This window comes from Eschscholzia californica, unplaced genomic scaffold (genome assembly GCF_041429995.1).
Source record: "Eschscholzia californica isolate CP2 unplaced genomic scaffold, dmEscCali1.0.p SCAF_2, whole genome shotgun sequence".
NCBI lineage: Eukaryota > Viridiplantae > Streptophyta > Magnoliopsida > Ranunculales > Papaveraceae > Eschscholzia > Eschscholzia californica.
This window is the reverse complement of record NW_028238309.1, coordinates 37,968,821-37,980,500: the sequence shown is the minus strand read 5'-3', so window position 1 is coordinate 37,980,500 and position 11,680 is coordinate 37,968,821. Positions and strand designations below refer to the sequence as shown.

General features: G+C 37.9%; 1 protein-coding gene across 2 annotated transcripts; it reads left to right on the top strand.

The window, feature by feature from the left end:
- The first annotated feature begins 5,911 nt into the window (after positions 1–5,911).
- Positions 5,912–11,458, top strand: UNE10 (basic helix-loop-helix (bHLH) DNA-binding superfamily protein). Of its 2 annotated transcripts, none has more exons than XM_086659323.1 (6): positions 5,912–6,295; positions 6,365–6,983; positions 7,751–7,867; positions 8,162–8,227; positions 9,844–10,233; positions 11,221–11,458. In XM_086659323.1, the coding sequence occupies exons 1-6, from the start codon at positions 6,186–6,188 to the stop codon at positions 11,284–11,286; spliced, it is 1,368 nt and encodes a 455-aa protein (XP_086515449.1). In that variant the 5' UTR covers positions 5,912–6,185; the 3' UTR covers positions 11,287–11,458. The 2 variants fall into 2 exon arrangements, with proteins under 2 accessions (XP_086515449.1, XP_086515450.1); XM_086659324.1 differs by having other exon boundaries at positions 5,966–6,295; positions 11,224–11,458.
- Positions 11,459–11,680: the final 222 nt, after the last annotated feature.

Here is an 11,680-nt window from a genome sequence, read left to right as displayed (position 1 = left end):
TTGAGATAACTCTTATTTCAAGCAAGACACCACCACGAGCAACAACCACCTTCTTCTCTGATTGTTCGTAGAAGAATCCCCAGTATTTCTTTATCTCATAAAGAAATATTTTGTCTGATATGAAAACTTGGTTCCCAAAAACCATTTACGCCAGTTTCATATCTCTAGACCTTGAAAAAAGACCTCTTTGGAACCATTCAAAACCCATACTCTTATGGTGTATTTTCAGCTATCAACGGAATGTGGTTAGGTAGGATGAAAGACCGTGTTTGAGAATATATCCCAGAAAGTGTTCGGAAGATTGGCCTATTCCCATCATTGATCAACTCATGTCTAACATGTTTGATAACTCCCACTAGACTCATCACCCATATGATGTGTTTGTTTGGAGCAAGGTGAGAAACTATTTCTCAACTTATTTGATGGTCATCAAATTTCTGATTTAAATATTCACCATCTCGATCCAATGGAATGACTTATATTTTCGTCAAGTGGATTATGGTTAACTCTGGTTAGTGTAGTAGTAGTTCTACACACATCCGTATCTATGAAGACTATTGGTTCACTAGTCATATCTTCCTTTCGAAAAGGTGACTTTGTTAAATAGTCTATTTGAACACAAAATTCACATGTGTCGTATGCTTCTAAATAATCGGACTTAGAAGTTCATACCATTGGATCTTCCTCATGTGTCTTTTGTCAATTTGACGCAATGACAAAACCAGAGATGACCGGTTTGAATCCTTTGATTGTAGCCTATAGTAGCATTGTTTACTTTTCAGTTCTCCGAGAACCGAGTTTGTTAATTTAGCATTGATTTAAAACATTAGATGTTTCTAGAAGAACATAATAACACTTATTAAGTTTTAAGCTAGATCAGGGTCTAAAAGAAGACTTTGATCCATTTCAGCATCCTTAGCAACACATGCTTCTGCTCCCTCTTGGATCTTTTCTCCTTTTAGTCAAGTATGTAATTCCCTTGAGCTCCGACTGAGCCTCAGATCAGGTCTTGAACACCTGATGAAGGAAATCTACCACACTTGCTAGATTAAATTTGTTAACAAGGATGCAAGAACCGGAATTCGCAATTCCGTTTCCTTTGTCTTCCAAGTACTTATGGTAGTTTCCTTTAATGGCCTAGCCATTGCTTTAGAACCTCTGACCCATTGTCCCTATGAATCATAATAACTCTTCTTATATTCTTTTTGTTGCTGGATCTTAAAAACTTGTTTCTTAGGTTCAACGTTCCTCAATGTTCTTTTCATTTGTCTTCACAAACTGAGTGACTTATCCTACTTTTATCCTCAGTCGAGGTAGAAACGAACATTAGGAATGGGATATTCTCGGACGTTTTCTTTGTTTCAAATTTGAGAGCGTTTCTCGGATTCTTTTATATCAAGTAAATAACTTTCGTTTAATTCCTTCTCAAAGATTGAACAAAAGTTGGAAAACTATTTTCTGAGAGTCATACATACTAGACATTTAAAAGAAAGAGCAAATTCCCAAAACTTATTATCATGGCAAAAACTTGCCACATTATTCAGTGAAAACCGTCCCCGATTGAATAATACGATTCCAAGACCCCATCTTCAAGGTTAAGCGTACTAGGGCACTGCCCTTAACCCCGTCGTCCTGGGTGAGTAACTCTTTACTGGTCATACTCCTATGACTCTTGGTTGATGAATAACACGTTTATGTGTTCAATTCATCCTTTGCCTCAAAGTTCAAAACTCTTTTGTTGACTCGTTTAGAATAACCATTTAGACATGTAGACCTCTTCATAGGTCTACCCGTATTATCTCGAGGTAAAAGATGGTACCCTGTGGAGGCAGACCCACCGTCGATGAACAAGGGCTCAACAGGTGTCTTAATCTGGGTAGGCTTTACTCAAAATTCTTTTTGGGGACTTTTACGTTTTTATCTTGGATGCATCACCGTGAACTCTGATGTAATCATCCACCATGTAAAACGTAACTTAGTAAATGCGCGCGAGAATTAAATCAAGCTGATTTGATCCTAGTATGGCACTAACTTAAAGATCTAATCTTCATAGGTAGCTTCTGGTAGCTATCTTGTCGCGCACGTCTCAGATATGCCCAGACGCGTCCTAGACGCGACCGAGAATCTCGGTCAGGGATCTGATCGCGTCCCAGACGCGACCGAGAATCCCTGGTGGAAGATTTCTCGGGACCAGGACGCGTCCCGAACGCGTCCACGATTGGCCAGACACGTCCAAGGACGCGCTCTGGTCAGCCAACCGAGTAACAATTTCTATTTTTGCTAGTTTTCATGTTTCTTCTTCTTCCAAACTACCGTTTTTGAACATCAAAAACAGTGGTTTTTCAATCTCTAAATCCAAAACCAAAAACCCTAAAATCTTGTTTTCGAAAACCCTTTTTAAAAACCAAAACTTTTAGGTTTCTCAGCATTGAAACTCTTTCAATCTTTCGTTTGATTACGTCTAAATCTAATTCAAACTAATCTATCTAATAAATCAAGTATGAATCTAACTCGTTCTAGTCAAAACTAGGTACATGCAAACGGCTCGTGATGCCACTGTATGGTTTTGTATGTATCCAATACACATAATCATCTAACTAATGTTGTAAGCAGAATCTCAATCATCAGATGATTAACATTAGTTATCCAGGATCGCATGCAAGAACTAATAATGAACTATAAATATAAAGAGAATACCTGGATTCACTTTCCTCGAATTAGATTCCAACTCGTTTATCCCGAAGATGAGAGCTTCATATGTAGCTCCTCTACTTGAGACACCCGAGTGAATAACTTGATCTCCCTTATTTGTTGTCCGCTAGACTTCCTTTGAAGGTTGAGAAGAAGAACCATTCTTCTTTTGACTCCATAGATAGACTGGGAGCTTTTTCTCTAAAACCCTCTCTCTCCACTTAGCGGTATATTATGAGAGAGAAGTTGTTTTCTCTTGAGAAAAATCCAACCCTTTTTCTGAAATCTAATGATCCATATATAGAGAAACCCTAATAGGAGTCTCACTCAAATTAGGTTTCAATAAGAGTCATTGAAAAGGTAAACTGTCAAAACCTTTCTGACCCGAAATCCTAATGGGTTTCCTTACGTGCCTTGGCCGGCCATATCAGGCCCTTTATGGGCTTGATATGTCCGGTCCGTTTCTCCCACACGGCCGTCCCTGGGTTGCCCCTAACTGGGTGTGATCCGGGCACCGAACCAGTGGGTTTTGCACTTTTTCGGTTTCCTTTTCCGAGCCCGATTCTTTCTATCTTTTGGCACTATCAGACTGGATCATATCCATCTATAGGCAAGCTCCCCGAGTCAGCTCTCTCTGATTAAGCTACCACTTTTTGGTGTAACCCGTTGTTGGATCCGCTCTATGTTAGCCGCGGATTACCGAAGTGATCTGACGATCGTAAGCGGCTTCTAGCTAAGCATTACAATCCCTAATTGGACCGGACTAGATGATCTTCTGAATGAAGTCATCGTTGTCCTAACTGAAAAATTGTGTGCATTGCCATCTTGGTCGTAGGACATTCCTTCGGAAGGACATCTCCTTCAGACCGAAGGACTATATCCTTCAGCAGATGCGTCTCGGTCTCGACCGAGGCTTAGGACGCGTCCTAGCCTTAGGCCAGGACGTCATCCTAGCCTTAGGCCAGGACGTCATCCTAGGTGGCCTATGGCCGAGGCCCTAGCTATCTCGGTCCAAGACCGAGATGCTTGGGCCACCCCAGACGCATCCTAGATACGTCTAGTGGAGGCTTCTACTCGTCTCGTACCATGTCCGAGACGCATATGGATTACCAGGAGCAGCCCAGATGCGTCCTAGACGCGTCTGTTGGGAGCTCCTGGTCACGCGTTACCGTCTCGGTCGAGGTCCCAGACGGTCTCGGTATTCTCTGGTCGCGTCCTAGATGCGAACAGGAACTGAGTTCCTTGCGTTCCGGATTCCAAGTCTGGAACGGTCTCGGTTAGGAAGGCCGAGACTTCCCACGCGACTGGTCCGACCAGTTTTTAGCAACTTCTAAAGTTGCATCCGAGCCTCCTTCCCCCCTTTTTTTTTCTTTTACTTCTCAAGCAACTAATCCCAATTTTCATTTAGGAACTTCCAATAAGCTTAAACTTGATTTTCAAAACTTCTTAAATCATGAAAAACACAACTTTTCAAGCTTTTGGGAAACTTCTAAAAACCCAATTTTGATAACTTCTAACATTATGAAAATCACAACTTTTGAAACTTCTAAAATTTGTAATCTTTGTTCTTAAGTGATTTCCAAAATCCATGAAGTACAACACTTTTGAAAACACTTTTCAATACCGAAATCAATCAAAAGTGAGTCTTTTTAAAACTATTTTCAATCATCATTCTCTGAATAATAAACTTGAAAACTTTTGAATCCCATTCAAAATAATCAAATTGGATGTCTAAAACCCTTTTAGACAAAACTATCAAGCTAATCAATCATGGATTAGTCCGAAACTTAGCAAAAATTAGCTATTTGCAAGAGGCTCTGATGCCACTGTTGGGTTATGGAGTCAGTTATTGGTGTTGTATGCGGATTACTTTGACATCTAATGTCAAACACTAGTATTCCCAAGATCATCATGCATAAGCTAATAATAAACTAAGAATTAGAGATTTACCTTAATCGTTATTTTTTCCTCGAACCTTTCCAATCGCTTTGAAGAAGACCAAGAGCTTCAATTGTAGCTCCTCTACTTGGGACACCGAGTGGTATTCATAATCTCCTAGCTTGTATGTTAGCTAGAACAACAATGGTAGTTTGATATGAACTCCTTCTTGAATTGCCTAGTAGATAGTTTTTGGGAATTAGCTCACTTTCTCTTCTCTACTTGATGTGGTAGAGTAAGAGCTCTTACAGAAATTCCACACCTTATTCAAGTCCCTAAGAGACCTTATATAGAGTTCTAAGTTAGAGTCCCTCAACAAAAAAAAAAAAGTTAGAGTCCAACCCAATTAGATTCCCTAAAAAGTCCCTTTTGAATAAGATTAAGGAAATAGTCAAAAATAGAAACTAGTTTCTATTTCATGATTCCCTGGATGTGTGGACGTTCAAACCATGCCCAAAAGGGCCGATCAGACCTTCCCTATTAGGGGCACTGTCCACCCAAAGATGGGCCCAATCCGAGCCCAGAAAGTCCTCTTTTTGCTCCCGGCCCAAAACCCCTCTTTCGGGCCTTTTGTGCTATCGTTGCCCAAACTTCTTTTAGGCCTATGAGACATATTTATGGCACTCCCCCAATATATCTCATTCCCACTAGTCATATCATCCGATCAAGTACCCATTCTTATGTGTAACCCGATGTAGGATCCGGTCGAAGTTAGCCGCGAACTACTTCGTAATTCGAAGATCGTAGTTGGTTTCTAGTTAAACATTACGATCCCTAAATCAATCGGATTTGATGATCTTATTCATGTATTGTCCTATCCGAAAAATTGCTCTCATTGCATTCTTGGTTGAAGGACATGTCCTTCCTAAAGGAATATCCTTCAATAAACATATCAGGTCCGCCCTAATCAATAATCAAAAGTTCAACTTCTAAACTCAGTCTTTGAATTTAATTCTTTAACTACAAAAATGACATACTGGCTTGAGCGCCGGAAAAATTTCTGAACTTTTGCAGGTTTTGTTCTTCAAATCACAAGGAAAAATTCATTGATTCTAAATTATCTGAGCTATATCCTAAACCCAGTTTTAGACATCATCATCACTGGTCGACCTACACGAAGCCAACATGCCGTGTTGCCTGGCCAAGATGGCTTGAGTATTTAGAGAAAAAAAAGTTGCCCACATATCCTGGTTGGCTAACTCATCCTGTCGCCCTGGCTTCAACCACCCCATCCGGCAAAGTAACATTATTTGAACAAAATATCCTCATTATGTATGCCTCAAAGGTCACTTTTCTCTTGGTTCTAATGGCTCTATTAGCATCTACCACAAGACTTGACGCCCCATTATTAGCTAGTCATATTCTACTTTATCTCTTCCAATAGAATCCCTTGGGGACCCATTTAGTTAGTTTCAAAGAGTGACCTTGACTTCCCTCTCTACATAAACAGAAAAAGATAAGTTTGATTCATAATGATTTAATCATAAGGAGAAACTTAGTAACTTCATATAATTACAACCTCTATCCAGCTAGCTAGATTTTCTGTGAAGCAAGAGATGAGCCAATGTGTCCCTGATTGGGATCACCATGAATCTCCAGATCTATCATCTAAACTCTCTACTAGTACCAATCCCCATCCCCACTGCACTCCTCACAGCTTCTCCATGTAATTCTCTCTCTCACACACACAATATATATATATATGTCAATGTTGATTTATCCATTAATGGTGCAGGTTAGACGAAGACTACGGAGTTTCAGAGCTAACGTGGAAGAACGGGCAAGTATGTATGAACGGGTTGGGGAATCCTCCAATTGCTCCGGCCGGCAGGAAACAAGTTATAGATATATTGGATAATGAGAAGCTGCTGGGTGGAGCGGGTGGCGGAACCCTGGAGTCAATCATCAACCAAGCTGCAGGACAATTGCAACCTATCAATCATACAAAAACCAATTTACAAGTTTCTCCTTGGTTCAACCACGACGACCACCATAACGTCAGCAATACCACACCCACCACCACATTTGATGCTTTAGTCCCTTCCTCTACCCGAACATATTCCAACGACATCCTTGACAACCCCGTCCCGAAACTACTTGGAGGTGTCGGTGGACGTCATAATAATAAACAACATGTGATGAGGGAGGAAGCTGTTATCTCCAGAAAGCGGAAGAGCGTTGCGATATCTCATCATCAGGACGGGAGTAGTAGTCGAAACCATAGCGTTGCAGGAAGTGAAAACTCTTCTTTAAGGAAGGAGAGCAATTGGCAGGTCGATATGACGCCTGCCTTCACTTCTACCTCTTTGGGGTCGGTCCCGGAGAATACAGTTTCCTCTTGGGAGTCATTTAAGGTACGTAATACCTATTTATTAGCTCTTACTTTTTTTTACGGTGCGTGAAAAACTTATTAAAATTTCGAACTACTGATAAAACTTGAAAATGATCAGCCAACAACCTTTGGTTGCAGTTGTAAGAAGTTTAGTCTTCCACCCTAGAAGTTAAAGGTTTGAGGCACGGAGGCACGCTGACAATTTCAAAAGAAAAATAAAAACTCAATTGAAGAAATAACTAAGACAACATCTGCCTTTTATTTGTATGAGAAAACTAAACATATACCTAGAATCGACACGGCATGAGCACGACAAAGATAACTCGAATACGCACTCTTTGCTGTTCAAATCACTCCAATCATTTTAAAACGTATAGTACTGTGCTTTCTTCTGTTGAGTCATATGTCTTCTTGACATCTTATTAGTTATGCACAAGAAAACTGAAATTACTAGTATTTTAAACCAATACAAAGTTTCAGGTATGACAAAAAAAATCCAGTATGTGAAATGGTCACTTAACTATACCTTTTGAACACGTAAGTGAATAAGAAAAAACAAAAATGTGAAGTACATTAGAATTTTATTTTATGTCTTATTAGATAATGAATTGATGACACAATATATCTATCTGATTTTAAATTGTTAAAACAAAAAAAAAAGTAGTTGATAAAAGTATGTGGTAATTAAATAAAGCATTAAAGCATCATATTAGCAGACTATGAAGAAACTAGAAGCCCTATGTATATTGTTTAAATGGCGATTCTAATGTATGTACTGAATGAATAAAGGAGGGAGGAGGTACAACTATGGAAGGAGAAAATAAGACAAAAGAAAAAGAGAGAGAAAAGTCGTCTGGGTCAACTAGAAGGAGTAGAGCCGCTGCTATTCATAACCAATCTGAACGCGTAAGTATTTCTTACATTAATTTCTGCACCAAAACATGTACATGCAATAGTCCGTATGTTATTTTACAATCGTACATGACTTATTTTCGTCCGATTGTATGATTTGATGAAATTTTCAGAGTTGAGTGTTTTAGGACATGGAGATCTATAAAAACTAAAAGATCTAAGGCTTAAATACCACTGCAAAAATCTATATGTATAAATCTTGTCTAGTGTATGCATTGATTTGTTTTGTTTTTTCCATAATAGTTGAGCACAATAATGTCCTGAAAGAGATAAATTGTCATTTTGTAGAAAAGAAGAGATAAGATCAACCAAAGGATGAAGACATTACAAAAATTGGTCCCAAATTCTAACAAGGTAATCTCACTACTATATTTTAGTGCTATTTTAAGCTTACTACTAGTATATCATATGATTTTTAACAGGGGTGTGTTTTTAGAGATAGAGAATTAAGTATACCAAGCCTTTTCCTGAAGAAAACAAAGCATACAAAATTGAGTTCCTAAAATGCCCTAGAGGGTATATTAATTGCACATGTCATATCTCTTTCAGTATCTAAAATCCTAATGATGGCATCAGGAAATTGTCCACAAAATGAAATGCTGATGATTGTGTGGACAATTTTGGCAGTAGAGTATCTATCAGGTGGTTCTCAATCTCTTCCACACAATTAAAGTGGTTGTGTTATCTGGTGCAGCTACCATTGGGACCTTTATTAAAAACATGTAGGTGATAGAGGGACCATTGTTTTAATTTTGTGAACACGTAGTTTTAATTAGGGTAGCCGAAGTTTAAGTATAACTAATTAGAGCGTCTCCAATGCAAGACTCAATCTTGAAATCTTAAGTGTCACTTAGAGTTTTAGAGTTTTTTTTGAGAAAAAACCTCAACAATGCAAAGCTCAATTGGGATCTTAAGATGATGTGGAAGCATTAAGTTTTAAGATGTCTCAACTAGAAACTCTATTTTTGAGATCTCTTTTGCGAGTCTTAAGTGTCTTAGTCATCAAATTTAATTTTTGGACCAATAGAAAGCATTTCTTTCCCAACCACTTTTTCTTATTAAATGTATGTATGACATGTGTATTTATTAGAGTTTTTTAGAGCGTTGCATTAGAGAAGGACTTGAATTAGAGATACTCAAGTTAGCCACATAGGAAAGAGAATCTCAATTGAGACTCAACACATAAGTCAAATAGAAGTTTTTTAAAGTTTTCCATTGGAGATGCTCTTAGATTTTCACTATGTTACTTCCCTCAACAAAAAGTAGTTCAAATGGTCCAATCCATAAGACTAAGTTTGCCCATGATAAAAATATGACCTCATTTAACCTTATCGGACCATTTGGTCACTTTTTATTGTGCCAACTAGATTATCTTTTACATTTTTGTAGAAAGATAAATTTTTAAAGAAATTACAATGGTAGTTTTAAACATCACTCTCTAACTTTTTATTTCTCTCTTCGAACAATGTTTTTGTCTTATTCATCAGTGTTATGCACCACAAACACCGCTAACACCACAATGGCCATCTCTCTTTTCTTTGTGAAGTACCTAGTTAGATTGCCAATTATAAGATTGAAAAATGAATTAAATATGTATAGGGTGGTCCTGAATTTTTGGTGGTCCAAATACGACTCTACAAATGTGGATCTATATCTTACACACGTGTATATATATATAAATATCAAGGGAGAGCCATAGGTTTAGGTCGTGTATGTTCACCCCTCTTTCTGTAAAATGGTTAAATTTATATAAAACTCTTTTGGCCGGACTGGTCCTCGGCATGTAGTTGACAATCATAAGCTTTAGAGTATCGGTGAATCACCTAAAGATTTTGGTTAGCTTTACCTTTGGCTAAAAGTTCGACTTTTGGACAATTTAAAATGTGCAACTATCACATGTTACATTATAACTATGATTATATAATTTTTTTGAAATAAAATTGGTAATTCTTTGTTATATGGTTGATTAGACGGATAAGGCTTCAATGTTGGATGAAGTAATTGAGTATATAAAGCAACTACAAGCTCAAGTTCAGAGTGTAAGCATGGCTGCAGCTATTCCACACATGAATATGATGATGCCACAGTCCATGACCACCATGCAACAACAATTTCAATTGCTTATGATGGCACAAATGACCCAAATGGGTATGAGCATGGGTATGAATATGGGCTCCGGTATGGGCCCTGGCATGGGCTCGGGTATGGTCCCTGGAATGGGCTCGGGTATGGGCCCTGGTATGATGGATTTAAGTTCAATGTCCATGGGTCGAAATATTGCCGGGATGCCTTCCTTCCTTCCCTCCACTGCAGTCATGCCTCCTGATCCATTATCTACACTTCTTGCTACACAATCTCAGGTAATCAAAGAACTCACCAAAAGATTGGGCTGATTTTTTTTCTTTAAATATTTTGGTATCACAACTCGTGTCACTAGGGCATGGATGGTTACGTGGAACGTGCGTGTTAGGCGAGAATTAATTTAAAATATACGTTATATTATTCAAATCCGACGACCCTCATGCTTATATGTTTGCCCCGAAAATTTCCTTACTTTTAATAAGTGACTTTCACTCACCAATTCGACAAAACACAAGCATCTTATTATCACATTTAAGTAATATCTCCTTACCAAGAGCCACCTTCCTTAATAAATGGGGTTGGGACGAGCGTCCCGTCATTCTCCATCTCATTTGTAATATAGATGTTAGGAACGAAAAAAATGCTAGTACTTGAAGTCTTCTTCAACGCATTGATGATATAATCTGTATTTTCGATCTTATATCGCACTTAGAGGTCAAGGGTTCGAGGCACACGCTTACCAATTAAAAAAAAACCCTTGGCTCAAGTGGTAAGAGGTAAGTCTTCCAACTTAAAGGTCAAGGGTTCAAGGCACACGCTTATCAATTCAAAAAAAAAAAAAAAGAAAAGATGTGCCCGTAGCTCCCAAGTCAATCTTTGAACAAGATTTTGCGAGAAATGCTGAAATTGGTCTGAAAACCAAGTTTTTGTTAACTTTAGTTAAAGAGACATCTCATCAACTTGTAGTGTTAGGTTCTCTATGTAAATCTATGCAAGAAGGTCAATTCTGAAAACACCATACAAACCTCTGTACATAAGCTATGTACAAATCTTATATAATGTGTGAACTTGTTCAATCCTTGCCCTTAGCAAATCCATGCCAACTTTACATAGGAAGTAAAACCCAAAAACTTGCCGAATCATCATGTGAGGAAAAATTATTTAATCTAGGGAACTCTGGGTAGTTTGTCCTTAATATAGTTTTAATAAGGAATAAACTTTGATTGTTGCAAGTTTGTTAATTGCAATTTTGATTTTGGTTGCAGCAGATAAGCAGGGACCAATATAGCCGAATTGCTGCTTTATACCAACAGATGAATCAAAACCAATGACCTGTTGTTCCAAATTCCAACCCTTATTGATCACATTTCTCTTTTCTTAAATATATACTAAATTCATTACCTATATGTTAATCCAACTTGTGTTACATAAACTTGTGTACTCCAAATTAAGACTCTGTAATTTTGATAAATTCATTTGGATATTTACTCCCTCTCTATTTTATTTGGGTGATCACTTCCTAATTTGTTTCAGTTACTTTCCGATTAATCATATGAGTCCCTATATATGTTCCTTTATACATAGACTACAAGAGTTATTGCAAGGAGTTGAAATTGATCAAAGAAATTGTTTTATTCCTTGATAGATTACAAGAGAAATATAAGATTCTATTTATAGAATTACAATACTACTAGTTTCTATATTTACTAGCTTCTAATATATTTA

Excerpts from the sequence above, each read along its gene's own strand:
- UNE10 (XM_086659323.1), top strand. The coding sequence starts at position 6,186 with ATGAGCCAATGTGTCCCTGATTGGGATCACCATGAATCTCCAGATCTA. Across the intron at positions 6,984-7,750 it reads CCTCTTGGGAGTCATTTAAG|GAGGGAGGAGGTACAACTAT; the intron begins GTACGTAATACC and ends GAATGAATAAAG. Across the intron at positions 7,868-8,161 it reads TTCATAACCAATCTGAACGC|AAAAGAAGAGATAAGATCAA; the intron begins GTAAGTATTTCT and ends GTCATTTTGTAG.